The 20,924-nt window shown below is 41.8% G+C and overlaps 1 protein-coding gene across 1 annotated transcript; it reads right to left on the bottom strand.

Annotated features, from left to right (window-relative positions):
* Positions 1 to 7,081: 7,081 nt before the first annotated feature.
* LOC133366658 (vomeronasal type-2 receptor 26-like) lies at positions 7,082 to 18,361 on the bottom strand. Its single transcript, XM_061589991.1, has 6 exons — positions 18,150 to 18,361; positions 13,256 to 13,433; positions 12,116 to 12,979; positions 9,648 to 9,875; positions 8,904 to 9,030; positions 7,082 to 7,983 (listed from the first exon to the last, which is right to left on the bottom strand). The coding sequence occupies exons 1-6, from the start codon at positions 18,359 to 18,361 to the stop codon at positions 7,082 to 7,084; spliced, it is 2,511 nt and encodes an 836-aa protein (XP_061445975.1).
* Between the last annotated feature and the right edge of the window lie 2,563 nt (positions 18,362 to 20,924).

Genomic DNA, 20,924 nt, shown 5'->3' with positions numbered 1-20,924 from the left:
ACTTCGTCTAGATTTTACTAAGGCTAGATTTAATTCCCTTCATTCTGCATTATTGACTGGAAGGTACCAAGGAACTCCCTACGAACAACGCGTATGTCCGTGTGGGGAGGGTAATATTGAAACACTCAATCACGTTATGTTCAACTGCCCCATATATGAATCTATACGCTGTAAATTTTTATCTGGTATAATGGAAAGTATTGCACAATTAGCCCCCGATAATATGCTGTGTTATTTAATAACAGGATCAAATAAAGTAACTACAATGAGGGTCGCAAATTTTATATATGCCACGCAGTTGTTACGAGTTGAAATTTTACATAGCTAATTGGTTTATTTTATGAATGTAACAATTGAATTGGAACCAAAAGGCATGGTCCTTGCGATTTTATATTCTGTTATCTATTCTTTTATTTTATCTATATTGTATTATACACTTGCACAGGATGGGTCTTTGACCGCAAATAAACAATTGTTGTTAGTAGTACAGTCAGCAACAGGGCCGTTGCCAAGACACAGCCACTGAGAAAAAGAATTTCTAGACTTATTTGTGAATTTCTGTTCTTCTTGAGGAAAGGAGGACAGCCGGGTTGAGGTTAAGTCCCACTTCTGGGGCCATATTAAATTACAACAATCATATCAGAGGGTGTCTAGACTGATAATTATTTCTATGGCAATCAACTACCAAACATATAGCCACACAACATGGGCAGAATTGCTCTGTCCCTAATGATATTTTGTTAACTGTTCCAAACCGTGATATAGTTGTGGGGTATCTTTACTTGATTATCTTGATTATTTACAAAATTAATAAAATTAAATCAAATTAAATAAAACAAAACTTAGTGTGAATTCCTCCTAATAAACATATATTTGTATGCCATTTCCTTAACATAATGCCTTCTTGTATGTTACTTTCACTAATAAATGTATTTATATCCATATTCTACCCTCATACATGCATTTTTGTAAACGTCACTGAAGAACTGCATTGCAAAAATTGGAGAAAGGTGAATTTTGAAGGATGTCTGTGCTTCAGTTCGCATATGTATCAGAAAGTGTGGATTAGGTTCATTTTAAATGCAAATTGAATTGCATCTCTCGCCCATCCCTACATCAGAAGTGGGGAACCTCCCAAAGGTTCTATTTGGGGTAACCTTTCGGGAACCACATGCAAAGTTTGGGTAGGGTCAGAGGCAAAACTGGATAGAGCAATGGGTGTGATCTTTACACGTGTACAGGAGGGTAAGAACATAAGAGCATAAGAAGAGCCTGCTGGATCAGGCCAGTGGCCCATCTAGTCCAGCATCCTGTTCTCACAGTGGCCAACCAGGTGCCTGGGGGAAGCCCGCAAGCAGGACCCGAGTGCAAGAACACTCTCCCCTCCTGAGGCTTCCGGCAACTGGTTTTCAGAAGCATGCTGCCTCTGACTAGGGTGGCAGAGCACAGCCATCATGGCTAGTAGCCATTGATAGCCCTGTCCTCCATGAATTTGTCTAATCTTCTTTTAAAGCCGTCCAAGCTGGTGGCCATTACTGCATCTTGTGGGAGCAAATTCCATAGTTTAACTATGCGCTGAGTAAAGAAGTACTTCCTTTTGTCTGTCCTGAATCTTCCAACATTCAGCTTCTTTGAATGTCCACGAGTTCTAGTATTATGAGAGAGGGAGAAGAACTTTTCTCTATCCACTTTCTCAATGCCATGCATAATTTTATACACTTCTATCATGTCTCCTCTGACCCGCCTTTTCTCTAAACTAAAAAGCCCCAAATGCTGCAACCTTTCCTCGTAAGGGAGTCGCTCCATCCCCTTGATCATTCTGGTTGCCCTCTTCTGAACCTGTTCCAACTCTAGAATATCCTTTTTGAGATGAGGCGACCAGAACTGTACACAGTATTCCAAATAAAATAGATTTATACAACGGCATGATGATATCGGCTGTTTTATTTTCAATACCTTTGCTAATTATCGCTAGCATGGAATTTGCCTTTTTCACAGCTGCCGCACACTGGGTCGACATTTTCATCGTGCTGTCCACTACAACCCCGAGGTCTCTCTCCTGGTCGGTCACCGCCAGTTCAGACCCCATGAGCGTATATGTGAAATTAAGATTTTTTGCTCCAATATGCATAATTTTACACTTGTTTATATTGAATTGCATTTGCCATTTTTCCGCCCATTCACTCAGTTTGGAGAGATCTTTTTGGAGTTCACAATCCCTTTTTGTTTTAACAACCCTGAACAATTTAGTGTCGTCAGCAAACTTGGCCACTTCACTGCTCACTCCTAATTCTAGGTCATTAATGAACAAGTTGAAAAGTACAGGTCCCAATACCGATCCTTGAGGGAGTCCACTTTCTACAGCCCTCCATTGGGAGAACTGTCCGTTTATTCCTACTCTCTGCTTTCTGCTTCTTAACCAATTCCTTATCCACAAGAGGACCTCTCCTCTTATTCCATGACTGCTAAGCTTCCTCAGAAGCCTTTGGTGAGGTACCTTGTCAAATGCTTTTTGAAAGTCTAAGTACACTATGTCCACTGGATCACCTCTATCTATATGCTTGTTGACACTCTCAAAGAATTCTAATAGGTTACTGAGACAGGACTTTCCCTTGCAGAAGCCATGCTGGCTCTGCTTCAGCAAGGCTTGTTCTTCTATGTGCTTAGTTAATCTAGCTTTAATAATACTTTCTACCAGTTTTCCAGGGACAGAAGTTAAGCTAACTGGCCTGTAATTTCCGGGATCCCCTCTGGATCCCTTTTTGAATATTGGCGTTACATTATAACATTTGTTATAATTTCTACACAGACTCACACACCCCTCTCTATCCATCTAGGTGAGTAAAAGGCATGATCTGAGTTCAAGAACACGTTCAAACCAGGCAAAAACACTCAAGGAGGGTGAAGGGTGTGGCTTAGAGTACGGACAGAAGGATCTGTTTTGGTCAGAGCTTGGAAAAGTTACTTTTTTAAACTACAACTCCCATCAGCCCCGGCCAGCATGGCCACTGGATTGGGTTGATGGGAGTTGTAGTTCAAAAAAGTAACTTTTCCAAGCTCTGGTTTTGGTGCTCTCGATTTCTCATTTTTCCAGTCTTAAATTTGGTTCTCCACATTTCTGCATCAATTTGCAAAGTTTTCTTAAAAAAAATCCTCCTGAAAATTCTTCAGCATTTTTTGTGGAATTTCTCCTAATGAACACATTTTTGTATGCAGTTTTGACTAACATTCCCTAACATATGCGTTTTTTATGCACACTTTCCCCTAATATATGTATTAGTATAAAATTTGGTTGGTTGGAGAAGTGCATCACAAAATTCAGATAAGTGCGAATTTCAAAGGATGGCAGTATTTTGATTCTCACATGGTTTTGGAAAGTGCAAATGTGAGAGATTCAGACAGGAACAATGTGCCCTCGCCTGCACCTTAGGCTGATAAGAGATACGGTGTGTTTTCTAATGTGACTGAATTTGCTTAAAAAAAAACACCAAGAAAAAAGAAAAATGCAGCTCTGCTAAAACTTGCCCTCTCAGTTGACTGGGGTTTAAAGTCAGAGAATGACACCTCATACATTCCTCTCATGCCCTACGGCTAAGCCTTAACATTGAAAGAAAAATGTCCAGAGGGGCTACTGGAATCAGTCTGACTCAGCAGCAGCCTCTCTTTTGTGAAGGGGCATAGAAGGCAAAGGGAAGTACAGTTTTGCGGGTTGGATGAACCAGCACAGGGGAAGAATGGAGAGGAAGCTGACATAACTGCCCCCTGTTCTGTTCCCTCCACTACCCAACAGGTTTTGGGTTGCACGGCCAGCCTGCCCTTCAATCTGGAGGAGCTGCTTTTTAATACTAGGTCAGTGCATAGTAAAACTTCTCTCATCCATAATAGGTGGTCTGGAAGTGGGAGGATTCTGTGTCAAACCGCTCTGGGGTGAGATTTAGATTGACAGAAGCACTCTCCCTCTGCTGGAGCTGTGGGCCCATTAAGTTGTTACACCCCTGGAGGCTAATGGGATCTGTTATGGGCTGCTCCCATTTTATGGACCTCATTGTATTGGCCCTTCAGCATAACATAATATATATGATAATCCTTAGTGTGGAATACAAGCCCCTTTATATAGAAAAAAATGTCCCCCTTTCTCCATTTCTGGGATATCAGCCAGCATGCCCACTGTCAAAGTGAACAAAGATAAAGAAGCTGGGAAACCTGCCAATTATTAGTGGAGTTGTTCATGAGACAGGTATGTATATGTCAACAGCTGGCTGGCCTTGATCTAGTTGGCCTTGAGCTGGTTGGCCTTGAGCTAGCTAACTCCTGTTATCCCCTGGGGAGTCCAGAAGAATATCTCATTGAGGATCGCATACAGTAGCCCATAGGAGCACACAGAATCCTTCTGAGAACTACAGATGGAATCTTTTGATAAGAAAGGGCTATAAAAAAGAGAGAAAGACCAATACATTTTACCAGTGTTTATCTGGTCAAAGATTGCTGTTCCTGCTGATCCACACACCAAGGGTGAGACAAGTCCATTACTGTTGTAAACCAGGTTGGGTGGGGAGGCATTGATGAGGGTGATACCGACTTTGAGGACTGGTGTGATGAGTTGAGGGAGGGGATGAGCATCAAGGAGAGTTCACAGCACACTCGGTCCCCTTCCCCCACTGACACTCAACCTGAGCTGTCAGAGACTACCCTCGCAGAGACTGTTCTGAAAGACACGCCACCCTCACCCATGCCTGAGGCACCGCCTTGTCAATCTGACCTTCCCCAGGTAGCGCCCCACAGCTTCCCACGTTCAAGCAGACAGAGAACTTCTCCCAGTCGGAAAGGGAAGCTGATTCCTAGCCCCCTTCACCTCACACTCGGAGGCTTCAGAAGAACGAGGTTCAATGGACAGAGTTACGGAGGAGCCATCGTCTGTGCATGAAAGCCAAGTGTACTTAAGTGGGTGCAGAGGAGGGGAAGTTGCTAAGCCAACGTCTGTGGGCTGTGAAGACAAGCTTCGTCAGTGTTAGTCAGGGCAAGAGTTCCTAGAAAGCGTTGCTATGTTGATGAGTTGCAAAGCTTTTGATGTATCTACTACTTTAATCAAAAGAGAAAAACTCACAGAATTGAGTGCGACAGTTCATCAGATTTGGGCAGGACGATTACTTACTGTATTTGAGAGAGTAATGTATGGCATGTACTGTTATGACATGTAATATGATTGAGGTAAACCCCTTGTAATGTGATGTGTATGGTCATAGATTCTGATCCTCTGGCTATGGCTGCAATGGCTACGGCCATTGACTGCATTATTTGTGAAAGATGACAATGTATAAGAAATAAATAGCATAATACTAATTAAGATATTCCGCTGTTGGACTCCCATTTTTTCCTGATATATCCTGAGTCCTAAGTAAATTCTTGGATAGGATCTCTGGCCATTAGCCTGCCTGTCTCAGACTGCTGCTCTTGGTGATAGTGAAAGCTCAGGTGATGACTGACATATAAGGAATCTGGATAGCTAATGGGCAAAGGGGAGTCCATAAGAATCCCCAATCCTGTGCATTCACAACAAAAAAAGGCTGTTCAATTGATTGCAAATGCAAAGGATAAAATGCTTGGGGGAATTTGGGCCACCTCCAGTATTCTTGACCATTTTCTCTGACCCGCAGAGGATTGACTGAGGGGAACTAGAAAGTGATATATACGGCCTTGCAAAAGGGAATGGTCTCGGCTACTTTGAAAGAGGCAGCCCTATGTCCACTCCTTAAGAAACCCTCTCTGGGTCCTGAAGACTGTAACAAATATTGCCTGTTCCTTTTGGGGCACGATGCTCAAAATGATGGTGGTGATTCAGTTCCTTCCTCTATTGGTGGTGATTCAGTTCTAGGCACTCTTGGATGAAATGAACTATTCAGACCCATTACAGGCTAGATGTTGGCAAACTTTGGCATCAAAGCAGCCTTGATAGCACTGATGGATGGAAAGATATGGGGGAGTGTGTTCCTTTTGATTCTCCTGGACCTCTCAGGAGCTTTTGATACCATTGACCAGAGCTTGGAAAAGTTACTTTTTTGAACTACAACTCCCATCAGCCCAATCCAGTGACCATGCTGGCTGGGGCTGATGGGAATTGTAGTTCAAAAAAAGTAACTTTTCCAAGCTCTGCCATTGACCATGGCATAGTGTTGGATTGGTTCTGTGGGCTTGGCGTGGGGGCCAAGGTGATACAGTTGTATTGCTGTTACCTGCAGTGTTGGTTTCAAAAAGTATAATTGGGGGCTTCTGATCAACCTCATGGCACTTGTACTGTTGGGACCCAAAAGGTTCCAATTTATACCTGATGCCCGTTAATATTTATATGAAGCCAGTGACTGAGGTGATCCAAGGGTGGTATCATCAGTACACTGATTATAGTCAAGTCTGTATGTCTATCACTGAAGTCAAGAGAGGCTGCAGATGTGATGAATCTCTTTTGGAGACAATAATGGACTGGAGGAGGGCCAAAAAAGTGAAGCTGAACATGGATAAGATAGAGACACTGTGGGTGGGTGGTTGAGAGTTTTTCTTGTCTGGGAAATTGGCATTCATTCTATTTTGGATGGGGTTGTCTTCCCCTCTGAAAGATCAGGCACACAGTTTGGGGGTACTCCCTGATCTAGCACGGTAGCCTAAAGCCAAGGCTTACCTCTGTAACTTGCAACAATATTTCCTACTATAGAAAGGAAAGACAGAAGGGGGAATCTAAAATCTGTATTTTGCTTAAGGTGAATTTGTTAATTCATTGTACCTGTGTACCATGCATTAATCAAGATAAATTCTTATGGCCATGCTGAAAGGATAACAATGGCAAGGGTGTGGAGTGAGAGGAAACTATGATGTGAAAACTGGGTTTTAATCCATGGCATGTCAACTGAAAAAAACACAGGAAACACCGTTCCCGCCACCCCTTTTAGGCTCTCTTCTGGTAAGGTGAAAAGGAGATGAAGATGTCTCTTCAGAGCTTTCACATCAACAGGGTAAGACTGCAAACATCAGGAAGTATTTCCAGCCCAGCAGTAACTTTTATCCAGACTGGGAATTACTGATTTCAGATGCATTAATGCTTTCTTATCGCTAGCTGCTCTCTGTTGTTAAGCGTAGGCTTTAACAGAATGATGTAGCATTTAGGGAAAAAGAGGCAGCCCAGCAGCCCAGCGCTGGAGGCCAATATGGAAAAGATCTCCACTGCAACCATGTATTTTCCTTTGGTGCTCAAGTAGGTTGGAACAAAGGACACCCAAACACTGCAAAAGGCCAACATGCTGAAGGTGATGAACTTGGCTTCATTGAAACTGTCTGGTAATGTTCTCGCTAGGAAAGCCACCATGAAGCTGGTCAAGGCCAGGAAACCAATATAGCCCAGGACAGAGTAAAACATGATGAGTGAGCCTTCATTACATTCCAAAACAATCTCTTCAGTCATTGTGTGCATGTCTAAATCTGGGAAAGGGGGAGAGGTTGCCAGCCATACAATACAAAGAGTGGCTTGAATCAGGGAGCCAGAAAACACAACAGAAATGGCCAACCTTTTCCCTACCCATTTCCTCATATTGGACCCAGGCTTGGTGGCCATGAAAGCTAGAACCACAATGATGGTTTTTGCCAAAACACAAGAAACTGCCACAGAGAAAACGATGCCAAAAGCAGTTTGGCGAAGGAGACATGTCAGTTTCTCAGGTTGACCAATAAATAGCAGAGCACAAAGGAAGGAGAGCAAGAGGCAGATGAGGAGAGTGTAGGTGAGGCTTCGGTTGTTAGCTTTGACAATGGGAGTTTCCCGGTGCTTAATGAAGATCCAAAGCACCAAAACTGTGATAGAAGAAAAGGAAAGGGCAAAAGTAGTCAAAGTGATCCCCAAAGGTTCTTCATAAGACAAGAAGCTGATCTCTTTTGGAATGCATAAATCCTGGCCTTTGTTTGGATAGTGATCATCTTGGCACCGAAAACAGTCATCCATATCTAAAAAAAGAAGACATATTTGCTATACAAGAAAATGTTGCACACAGTGCCTTATAGTAATCTATATTTCAAAGCACTGCACAGAGTCAGGGAGTTCAAAACCAGTTTGCACCATTTTCAAACAATTATATTTGCAAAAGTCCACATGCAGAAATGAACATGGAACACTCCAGATTTTAGGGCCCTGTGAGTCGCAATGGGCCAATTGATTTCTGTTTCAGTGTCTCATTTTTCTAATGTTCAGTTCTCTACATTTCAGCATCAGTTTGCATTTGTTAAAAAATTGTTATGAATATTCATCAGCATTTTAGTACAAATTTCTGCTAATATACAATTCTTCAGAATTTCCCCTAATATTCATGTTTTTGCAAGCAATTTGCCTTCATATAATGAACTTTGTTCTTTCCCCTAATAGGTACATTTTAATGCACATTTCCCCCTCACACACACATTTCTTTTTACACATTACTTGGTTGGAAAGCTGCATCACACAACTCAGAGAAGTGTGAATTTTCAAGTGTAGTTGTATTATACCTTGTGTATTGTTTCAGGAAGTACAAATTAGGTAGGTTTTTTGTAAGTTGCTTTTCTGAAAGAAAAGTCACTACTACTGCTGCTGCTGCTGCTGCTGGTAATAGTAGTTTAGTAGTAGTAGTAGCAATAATAACAACAACAATAGAACCGAACCAAATTTTCCTGCATCCCTGCAAGGAAAATCTGAAACTGCCATCACAAACTAGAGATTAGAAACACAGACCTTTCAGAGAAATTGGATTCCATGCACTAGAGTTAGGTATACTAAAGTGGATACTTTAGAATGAATCCCCTTGTCACAACCACCACTACTTATATGCTAACCATCTTTTAAACATAAAGGAAATGAGTGTTCATGAACCAATTTTGGACATGACATCTTGTACCTGTTTGGTTTGAAATCTTCCCTTCTGGACATGGAAAGCAATCATAGCAGCAAAATGGCTCCAATTCCTTCTTTCTCTTGCTATAACCCGGTTTGCAGACGTCATTACACAATGCAAGGGGTTGTGTCTGTATGAAAAGGGAAGTGATGAATGTTGAAACATTCTGAAAATACATTTGTGAAATTGTCTAGTGGGCTGGCATGACATGCGAAATTCCCCCCTACCTATTGTGCAATTTTGTTGCCATTCTGCATGCCTTTGCCTACATGTGAACAACACTTCCCCAGTGGATCAAAGTACAGTTTGAGGGTATTGGGGGAAGCATGGACGTAATGGGGAAAATCACATGAAGGATGGAGGAGAAGTGTGTTAATCCTTCCCCCCTTTTTGTGTGTCTTCCTGAAGTATGTGTGCGAGTTAATGAGGGCAGCCTCTCCCTAATGCCAGCTCCCACTGCCACCTCTGGACACTCCCACTGGCATATGGTTCCCCCTACTGCACACCAACAACCACATTTGGCCTTCACCAGCAAAATGTTACCTCCCTCTGAATTACAGTTTTAGAATCCAATGCTCAGTAATGTCATTCAACTCAGACTTTGTCTAAGTGAACATTTGGTATATAAAATGGTGGTTAGAATGAGCTCACCAAAAGGATACAACACAGCATTAGAAGTAAGAGTGAACAGCTTCTTGAGAAATGGTCAAATCAGTTTATGCACTGTGACCCATGTATTGACCATACCTGGTTAAATGGGGTTGGCCATACAATGGCATCTAAAGAAATGCTCAACATTTTGTCTTGGGGAGCGTTGGGGTCTACCTTTCCAACTTTGGCTCTCGAGAAGGACCGGTTTGGAAATGTCACCCAGTTGATAACATCATATCCAGCTACTAATTCCCCACTTTGGTCAAAGGAAACCTCTTCCCCAGCACTGTTATTAAATGAGACACTTCTCAGGTAGTGGTGAAGCTAAATTCAAACAACAAAAAGGCAAGTAATGTGGAGATATAATGTGGAGATATAATATACAAGAAAGTAATAATATTTCACAAGTGACATTTGTAGTCCCTTTAAAAGCTTTGTGCATGTTATTTGTATGTCTATTTAAGCAGCCCAGTGTCATTATGATCATTTGTGTCATTGGCCTCATCACTGCAGTTATTATGACCAATATAATACCAATGACAATATGCATTCAGTTCATTCTCACTCAAACTGTGCAATAGAACCTTAACGCTTCCATCTCTTTATTTGATCTTCTGTGGTGAGACAGGATACTTCCATAAGTTTCCCAGTCATGTTTCTCAACTCAGGCCTGTTGTTCAGTTGTCCACGCTCTGGTAACCTCTAAATTAGATTACTGCAGTGCGGTCTATGTGGGGCTGCCTTTGAAGACAGTTCGGAAACTGCAGCTTGTGGAAAATGCAGTGGCCAGATTGGTAACAGGGATCAGACAGTTCAAACATATAAAACTGATTCTGGCCTGCTTGCCTTGGCTGTTTCTGAGCCTGATTCAAGGTGCTGGTTTTAACCCATAAAGCCTTACTCGGCATGGGACCACAATACCTGACAAAATGCCTCTCCTGACATGAACCCACCCGTACACTACTCTCAACATCAAAGGTCCTCCTCCAGGTGCCTACTCCAAGGGAAGCTGGAGTCTGGCAACACAGGAGAGGGCCTTTTCAGTGGTAGCCCCCAAATTATGGAATGATCTCCCCAATGATGTTCACCTGGTGCCAACATTGTTATCTTTTTGGTGCCAGATCAAGACTTTCCTTTTATCCCAGGCATTCTAACAGCATATGCAGAGCTCTGACCCCAGGTCTTCTCCCTAGTTTATTTGTGCTTCACGGTTTTAAACTTCATATGGTTTTTAAATTGTATATTTGTTTTTAATGTTCAGTGTTTTTAATTTCTGTAAACCGCCCAGAGAACTTTGGCTATGGGGTGGTCTATAAATGTAATAAATAAATAAATGCCTCCTGTTCAGTGTTGCTGAGCTGTAAAAAAAAATCAGGATTACGAATCTCCCTTGTTAAGAACCATGTACATCACAGGTGGGGCCTCATGGCTGCCTTCTGTGCAACCTTCAAAGGTCATGTGCAAGTTATGAGCAGAGCCAGAGGCAAAAGTTGGTGGAGCAACACAAGTAAATTTTACAAATGTACAGTAGGGTAGTTTCTACACACTTGCACACTCTTTTCTCTATCCTCCTTCCAGCTAGCTGAGAGGCATTATTCCAAAGGGCACATTCCAGTCAGGCAACGATGCTCAGGGTGCAAAGCAGAGCCAGTGAGAGATGTGCCCTGGGGAGAGGGAGTGGTCTGAGGAGAGTCCCAAGGGCTAGACAGAGAGGCCTAGAGAGCCATAGTTGCCTCCAGGGCCTGAGGTTTCCCATCTCTGATCTTCTAGACGTGTAAAAAAATCAAGGGCATTTACCTCTATGAATGTACACATCTGTATTGTATTATACTGTGCTGCTTGGTTGTTTTTAGTCCGTATTTCCTTTTGTTATATTCTGCATTTGGTTGCCTAATACTCTTAATTGAGTTTGATCACAAACTGAACATGAGCAAGCAAAGTGTTGCTGTCCAAAACAATATATGTAAATGGACTGCCTTCAAGTTGATCCCGACTTAGGGCGACCCTACAAATAGGGTTTCCATGGTAAGCGGTATTCAGAGGTGGTTTACCATTGCCTCCCTGTGAAGCTGAGAGGCAGTGGCTGGCCCAAGGTCTCACAGTGAGCTTCATGGCTGTGGGGATTTGAACCCTGGTCTCCCAGGTTGAAGTCCAGCACTCTAACCACTAAGCCACTAAAAATAAACAATATAATGCAATCATACAAAAGTGCACCAGTGAATTGGCTGAAAAAGAAAGCTATAATGATACCAGCAGCTGGATGGCAAAATACCAACTTTGATAAGGAAGGAGTATTCTCAGTTGCTATACAGCCTAGGAACAGTTGTTCCACATGTGAATATGAAGAGCTTAGGACCCTGATCAATGTGCCCTGCAAGAGGCACTCAGCCCCATCCTGGCAGAACCCTTGCATTGTTTCCAAGGGTGAGTGGCATGGACAGCAGTAAGGGTGGGAAGCAATGAGCAGCCCAGTACTAAGAATCAGATTGGATAAGCAGATGGAGCAGTCACCACTTTCACTTGGCTGGTCCTTTCACTGGGCCGGGATGAGCTCAGTGCATTACCTGCCACGGCTGTTGATTTAGATGCTTCCATCTTCCTCTCACCACCATTGCTCTTCTCTTGAATTTCGATGAATGCATGGCATGCAAAGCATGTGCCACAGCATAGACTGCATTGTAGATACTGTAGCTATGGCCAATCATGCTCATTTCAAAAACAGATGTGGGAAGAGTCTCCAGCTTCTCATCCCCAGTGCAGATCTCCACATCAAACTCATTTTTCTCTGAGTTAGAGAACTGACAGTTAAATACTGTTTCCCAGAAAACCCTAATAAAGCCATCATCTTTCTCCACGTTAGGATTTCTCATCTGAACAAATTTCTGGAATCCTAAAATCTCCTTTGAGTGGATTGCAATGGATATCGCACCATGGATGATGTCTATGCCCCAATCTCTTTGAAAGGAAAGTGATGTGAATTCCATCTGGGCCATCATAATCCAGACTTTCCCTTTTGTCTTCATTGGCGTGTCCTCAATGTCTGAAATCTGAGGAAACATTCTCAAAATTAGCATAGTTTTAATGTCTCCGTCTATGATCACAACATTCGTAGTGCTTTTCAGAATATTCTTGTATGTTTGGAACGCTGTCGTAAAAGCATAAAAACTGTCCGTGCTGAACCTTCTCAATTTATTCAAAAATTCTATAAATTCAAAGCAAATACCACTCTTGCAAAACTTGGGAACCACAGTCTGCACAAAACTCTCTCCACTATCATATTCTATACAAACCACTCCAATCCAGGTCCACCTGAAAAGCAGCAGCAAATGGAGAATCCCCATATACTGCTGTTCTCCATTTGGGAACATTTGCTGGAAGAAAGCTTCTTGGGTTTGATCAGGCATCACTGGAGCAGAGCCATATCTGAGCTGTAAGGAGAATAAAGAAAATAAATAGGAGTTATTTCAAAATCCTGTTGCTTACTAGTCTTCTCCTTCTTTGATGACATCCATAGACAAGAAAGTGGATTTGAGAGGCTGTTCTTAGAATGAATGAACCAAAAGGAATCTCTTTCTCTGTCAGGATTTGTCCTTTAAGCAGCATCTAAGATGTGCCTCTAGAGTGATTATTTCTATCTCTATAACACAAAACGTCATACCAAAATCCACAGAAACTGAGCTGGCATATTCAGACACACATCTTACTTGTGGAATCTTGTAGAGAGACAGAATAACTGTCATAACGAAAGACACATCTAAATTAGGTCCCCCAATGGCAGCTACTGTTTTATCCCACACATCACACTTGTAGTTGGGGATTAATCTGTTGCGTGTGGAGAGAAGTTCCATCGAGGCAAGGTGGGTCCAGCTTGCAGCAAAATAGCTGTTATAGATGTGGAAGCCCAGAGAGTGGTTGGCTAAGATCTGTAGATTTTCATTTATCTCCTGTACAGCAAATACAAAAGCCAGGATGTGCTGGTATGTCTGGGTCATCAGTCTGCAATGAGATGTCTATGCTGCATTATAGTGCCTTAGCTTCAAAAATATATGTCGTACATTTCCATTCAATATACTGTATATTTAGCAAATATTTTTGCTCAGTGTTGTTTAAGTGGTATTACTAGACTACAATGCCCATCATCAACAACTATTGGCTGTCTAGCCGGTAATGGGAAATGACATGTGGATTTCATCACTTTGGGTATAACTGAAATAGATGCCCCAGGTCAGTGTAGTGTGATGGAACAGTGGAACTGTGACAATACAGAATGCTTAGAACCCAGATTACTTGGAAGCCACATGTAAACACTCATGTACAACATTTAAAATCTAAGTTCAAAAGCTTAGTTTGATTGAGATTGGCTTTGGTTTATGGATTTAAAACTTCTCCTGTGCTGTTGTGTTCTAGAAATATCTTTAGATGGACTTGCTGTCCCTGGATGGGACATCAAAATGGATGACTGACTTCCACATGGATTAGAAAAGTGAACATTTGATTTCCAGAGATGTCTTAAAGAGAGAAGTGTCGTATTTAGTAGACAGAAATATGGGATGTGGGAATTGTGTGGCACTTCACAGACTGAAATCACTGTATGGTTATGTTCCGGTAGGAGTGTTCATCAGTGTACGCAGGACACCAGCTGAATTCACTACAATTACTACTACTACTTCTAGATTGTACCCAACCAAGTCCTACTCAGAGTAGACCTACTGAAATTAATGGATCACAGTTAGTCATGTCTATTATTTTTAATAGTTACAACCTGAATAGGAGTAAAATTGGATGCAACCTACTGTTGCTGCTCCTGCTACAACCCCAATTCAGGTAGTATAACTTCATGATATTCAGTCACTGTGTTCTCCTGGCAGACAAGGTAGAGCAGAACTTCACTTCTCTAACTCAAAGAGATGAACCATTCCAGTCATCATCATCATCATCGAGTAAGGACTGAACCCTAAAGTATTATTGCATGCCAACTCAATATCTGAGCAGTGCAAGACTTCCTGGGGATCCTGTGCTTACCCAGGGTTTGGTTTCCTTGGAAAGAAGGTCAGCAGAGACTCTGGTGTCTTATAAGATGTAAGGATTTATTTACACATATTCACAACCTGAGCTTAAGATGGGGGAGTTCTCAGCATTAATAGTCCATCAGATCTTGCTTCCATAGCAGACACAGAGCAAACAAGCTGTTGTTCCAGCTTCACCCCAAGATGAGACTAAGGGTAGATACACACCATTCTGCTGGTTCCAGTGTGTCTCCACTTCTCTTTTCTGAAAACGGGCCACACAATGCTAGTCAAACCCCACACCTTTTTTACTGTAAAACCTGGAGGAATTTGCTCAAGTGCATATTTTTAAAAATTCAGCTTCAAACAGATTTCACAACTGGTTGGCAGATCAACCCATTGCCCTTTTAGGTGTGACCAATGGAAACACTTTGTTCTAGGTGACTAACGTGCCCACAGCTTAAAATACACAAGCCTCTCCTTGACTCCAGAAGGACCTCTCCTTAGAAAAGAGTTCCACTAACGACAAGATCTCTCTTGGCTACTGCAGGAAGCCAGATTTCGACTAGACATCAGAAAAAACTTCCTAACTGTTAGAGCCATACGACAATGGAACCAGTTACCTAGAGAGGTAGTGGGCTCTCAGACGCTGGAGGCATTCAAGAGGCAGCTGGACAGCCATCTGTCGGGAATGCTTTGACTTGGATTCCTGCATTGAGCAGGGGGTTGGCCTTGATGGCCTTATAGGCCCCTTCCAACTCTACTATTCTATGATTCTACCTTATGCAAAGGAAACTGGTTTGGTCAGTCTAGCAGGTCTCACCACCACAGACTGTATCTCTATTGAGCACACAATTACAAGCCAGAAGGGGCTTCACAAATATCATCCAAACCCACTCCCACAGTCATATAAAAATATGAAATATGCATGCAGCCTCATCAGAAAAAAAGGATAGCAGAGCAAGAAATGCATCGTTTCAGTAGGCTAAATCCTAATATACCAGGAATGGGGTATAACTGGTACAAATGCCAAATTTGGCTACAGGACCTCAGGTCCACAGCCTCCCATCTCAGGCCTTGCCTTCCCTGTTGAGCAATTTGGCTCAACAGAACTGTTTCCGTTAGTTCCACAGGAAGCTGGTTTTAAAATCTGAATTGCTGCATGGGGTGGGTGAGGAGGTGGTCTGCTAGGAGTGGAGAGAAAGAAGCAGAGAATGAGGGAGCAAAGAGGGGAGAGAGACAAGAGGGGGAAGATAATGGGGAAGGGAGAAAGAAAAAAGAGAAAGCGTATGTATGGGGTGAGAGAGCAGAGAAGCCACTATGGAATGTGTGTGTGTGTATGCCTGCATGTCTTTGGGTGTGTGCATGAATGCATGGGTCTGTGTGAGATAGAAAGTGTGAAGTGGTGGTTCTGGGGTGGGTCCACTTTTGCCACTGGCCCATCTACCTGCTGGTGTGCAGTCCCCAACAGATTTTCCCCCAAAGAATGTGGCTCTCATGGGGTGGGGGACATTCCCCCTCAGCCATGCACACTTACATGGGAGTAAGTCCCATTGAACTCAGTGAGGTTTACTTTAGAGAAAATATGTGCAGGATTGCACTGCTGCTCTATACTTCTGAAGATGATGAAATTCCTACCAGTAATGACAAAAAAGAATCTACGAGAGAAAACGATGCAGTGAAAGTATAGTCAACAGAAGAAACAGTAGAACATGCAACAGAGGTCTGTCCTAGGTGAGTTCAACATGGAATATCCAACAAAACCAGGCTGCAAATCCTGCACTGCTAATGAATAGTGCAATGCCAACCAGTCAGTCAAGAGGCAGCCCCAAACCTGCAGCAATAGCCTTGAAGAAGTTCTTGAGAATAACCAACAAAATTGTATAAATTTACATCGCCATCCACTTACCTAGGATTAATTCCAATAGAACTCAGTGGGACTTATTTGTGTGACTGGACATGTTTAGGATTTCACTGCAAATTCTTAAAAACATACTTAATCCAAGACCAGATGTCATTCAGGGTGATCTAAACTAACACAATACCTGCAACAGATATATCTCATGCATAGCACAATAAAAGCTGAGGATAAAATTTTAAATGAATCAGTCGATAAATCTAGCCACAGACATACATTTCATAAAATTAATTACAATGGGTGCGGTATTCATTTAAATAATGCCCCCAAGAGTTATTACAGTAAATACACTGAAACAAAACACAGATAATACAGGTATCATTGTTCCTAAACTAGGCAGTCATTCTACAGCTGGGGTGTGGGACCCTTTTCAGTCCAGGGCCCCCATTCCTGTTTAAGCAACTATTTAGAAGGTCCTCAGAAATGCAGTATATTCTATGATAGGACTTCTAAAAAAACAATATAGAGTAAAATACCAGCTACTGCAAAGGCTTTACGATATGATAGAAATATTGATCCATTAAGCTAAGGAATCAAATACAGAAGAAGGGAATTTAGATGATGAAATAACTAAGACTGTTTAGGTTCACTGAACCATAAACCTTTTAAAACAGTCCATAGTGGAAGTAGTAGGCTGATTTCAGTGTAAAGCAGAGATAGCAGAAACAGTGAACATGTTAAGGACATGTAATGAAGTGATATGGAGAAAGGTGTAGACAAATGACATGGCTTAAATGAGGATATTAGGGTTCAGACAGGAGACAGCACCAAGACAGCACAGCATGCTAGAAACAGATGAGGGTTAATCCTCAGTCTTTGACATGCTATAAAGTGCAAAAGAGCTGGGACCCATCCAGGGATTTTGAGAAAAACGTATCAACAGCTGAGTCTTAGCCTTTGGGGTGATACCTGCACACACGCGTGCACACACACACACACACACGAACACACACTTGAAAAGGGACCACATCTCATATAACCACAATAGCTCCTGGCTTGGGAAGATTCTTACCTGGTTCCCTTAAGTATTAAGTAAAATTAATGCTGTTCTGGAATACTATACCACCTATTTGATTATGATGTTAGATCATTAGAATAGGATGCGTGCAATGAAGTATTTCTGATAATACTTTCATTGATCAAGAAAAAGCATTAAAAAGGCATTTTGTGTCTGTCTTCTCTAAAGTTTGATGATGACTGACCGTTGATAAACACTCCCTTTTATTGCAATCTGGTAATTCAACCATGAAATTTTGTCAAATAGAAAAATGTAATCAAGAATTGGTGGTAATTAATAACCTTTGGCTAACACCATGCCTTAGGTTCCCCACCCCTGCTTTACTGATCTGACAAAATGGAGGAAGAAAAGAAGGAAGGAAAGAGGGAAAAATATAAATCCAATCATTCCCACCACTTTAAAATTAACGATTACTAGATCACCCTGCCTGAGAATGCTATCTGGAAAGATATGTGCCAAAGTTCAAACAACAAAGAGCCTTTTGACACCTTAAAGACTAACACATTGATTATGAGGAAAACCTTTGTGGATGAGAGTTCTCTGATCCATGAAACTCTGATCCATGAAAGTTTTGAGCCTAACAAATCTGTTAGCCGCTACGTGACCCCTCCCCCCCGCTAACTTCTGGGAGAAAAAGGAAGAAACCAAATCCTTACACAACATCAAGGAGTTCGTGAGAGGGATGTCTTTCAAAGGTTATCGGGCTGAAAAACATGAAGATCTGAGAAATTATACCACCAATGATGAGGTCTCCTGAGTGATAATACTTGTGCTGAATTGGAAGAGGGTCACTGATTTTACAGTGAGCACAACAAACAACATGCATTGCCTCAGACAGTAGCAGTAAACCCAACAGCATGAATACCATATTGTATGAACAACTTCCTTCTAGAAAATTCACATTTTCTCGCATCGTCTTTCCAGTGTCTGCGAGTAGCTCAGCCTGACTTGAATGGTTACATAAATGAATGATTCAAAGCTGGGATGGTATAGTACAAAGTATCAGCAGTCAGACTGATGGACCATTGTCTGTCTTTAGCCCAAGCTCAGAATGGTTAAGGGGGTATTAATGGCATCCTTTACTCTCGGGTAATTCTGTTGCTAGAGGCTACTGGAGCTCCCTTGGGATTAGGAGGACAAGTAGAAACAATCATAATTGGTTTGATAATTACAGGTAAGATAATGACTTACTTGGAATTGCAGGTTCTCTGCAATGCTGCAAAAGAAAACATTTATCACACTTCATCTGAAGTTTTTTTCTGGTCTTCTTCAGTAGGAGAGCAAGTGATTTGTAATCATGAGAGACTTATGGGAAGTGCTGCAGAACACGTGCTTTGCATGCGCAACGTCCAAGATTTGGGGGAGCCATTCATTGGGATGAAAAAGGGAGAGGGTCACCCTATTTTGTCCAAGTTTCAACTGGGTGAGGAGGCAGGCTTTTATTTAAGTAGGATGGAGGAGGCCTGCAACAAGATATCCCTATGCCGAAATACAATAGAATAACTACAACAAACTTTGACATGGCCATATTGAAACAAGGACAATTGCAAGGATAATGAGGAACACTTTAATACATTAAGGGCAAATGAGGGAAGGTACTCAAATTAGACAAATGAGAGGTTTATCAGAAACAGGGAAACTGTAGAAGAGAATACAAAGTCTTACTACTGTTCAAAGTGAGATACAGATGGTGATATTGACAGATTCATTATCGGTTCACATTATATCTCAATGTTTAAGCCAAGGGTGGGAACCTCAGGCCCTCAAAGCTTTTCTCTTTTCAAGTCTGTCCCAGCCCATGCCCCCACTAAAGTCCACATCCCTCACCAACTGTGATCCACACAGTCCTCTTATGTCTTCATTAAATGTGTCTTTGAACTGTGACAATGCCTCTTGCCTGCCTGAATGGAGAGAGTTATGGGCAGACCCCTTAAGTGACAGGAGTTAGCTTACCTAAGTTTGTAGGTTTCCAATAGCTGTTCTCAGAATAGGTGGGTTTTAATGTTTAGAGATTCCACCTAATGTTTCTTAGGTCTTGAGGGGTATCAGGAAAATTAATGGGAAATCAGACGGTGGAATATTTGTTTAAAATGCTATTTATTGGTATCTTACACTCTGCTACTTTTAAATGCACTTTAGGAGGCTTTAGGCATTATATTAGAATCAGAGAAAAAGAATTAAAAATCAGAGTAAGGTATATTGCTGTATACATTCAATGTATATCAAAGTATAGAATCTTGACGATACAAAACCTATTAGATTATAATATTTCAATGAACAAAGTCCAGACTCAAAATCTTACTACAGAGCCAGAGCTACAAAGTTTAACAGTACACATTACATTCATATAATATTATCTTCCACCATCAGATGACAGGGATGGAATACACAGCACTTGTGGCTCTTTGACCAAGTCTCAAAGACTGGTATGTTACCCCAAGTGGCATGGCTTTTTACATATTTTCTTATCAGAAGGAGTGCATTCTAGTAAATCTGGTTTCTCAATCTAGTTTCTTGATCTGGTGTCTCAATCACTTTTCAGAGACCTAACAGGATCCTGAGTCTCCTGTTGTGAATCCTTAAGATTCACAACAATCAACTGCCCATTAAGGAATTCTGTCACTCAGACAGACATGCTGGCATCTTTCCCAGAAATGTAATCTATATGTACTTGTTTGCACTTGGTAAACAGTCAGCTGAATTTAAGAAAAGATCCATTACAAATTACATGGGAGGGGGAGAAACTGCTCTTTGCTCCATGAAATAAAAGAACTTACCAAAATGAGATGCTCTTCTGTGAGGAATACAGGAAATACAAAGAATATACAAGCCAATATAAAAAAGGCAATATGGGATCTGGCCCATAACAAAATCTAAGTTGAGGTTGACACACCTGAGGCCCTAAGATAAAATGTGGCCCTCCAGGCATCTTTATTTGGACCCCAAGACACACTCAGGCCATGTCCCCACTCCAGTCCACACCTATCATCAGCCCTGTTCCACATCTTCCTCAGGTGCTTCTGCCTGGCTAGAATGTGTTCTTCAACCACATCTATAGCTTGTCTGAATGGAGAGACCTGTGTGCAGAAACCTCTGACTTTTGTATGGCTGGAATAAATCCTGCTGTACAATTGTAACAATTATATCCTTTGCTCCTCTCGTTTTTGTCTCTGGCCCTACTCTCCACAGGCATGCATTCCCCATGAAGATTATGTTCTGGGGCTTACAATGACAGAGGACAAACTATGATGTATAACCATGGTTAGAACTGGATTTACAAACCAGGAGTTGCATTAACCAGGGTTAAGCATTGCATGTAAATTGAATAAAACATGAGTAACACAATCCATCCTCTCTCCTTTAGTTCCACTACTTGCAAGGTGACAAGGAGATGGAGCTCTCTCTCTGGAGCTTTCACACCAACAGAATAA

This window comes from Rhineura floridana, chromosome 11, assembly GCF_030035675.1.
Source record: "Rhineura floridana isolate rRhiFlo1 chromosome 11, rRhiFlo1.hap2, whole genome shotgun sequence".
NCBI classification, from domain to species: domain Eukaryota; kingdom Metazoa; phylum Chordata; class Lepidosauria; order Squamata; family Rhineuridae; genus Rhineura; species Rhineura floridana.
This window is presented reverse-complemented; position numbering and strand designations above follow the sequence as displayed.

What these genes read in the sequence shown, in the direction of transcription:
- LOC133366658 (XM_061589991.1), bottom strand. Translation starts at nt 18,361, where the DNA reads ATGGTATTCATGCTGTTGGGTTTACTGCTACTGTCTGAGGCAATGCAT. An exon ending in CTCTCTACAAGATTCCACAA is followed by an intron (nt 12,980 to 13,255) that starts GTAAGATGTGTG and finishes TTCTCCTTACAG; the next exon opens with CTCAGATATGGCTCTGCTCC. An exon ending in GGCCAACCCCATTTAACCAG is followed by an intron (nt 9,031 to 9,647) that starts GTATGGTCAATA and finishes CTTTTCATACAG; the next exon opens with ACACAACCCCTTGCATTGTG.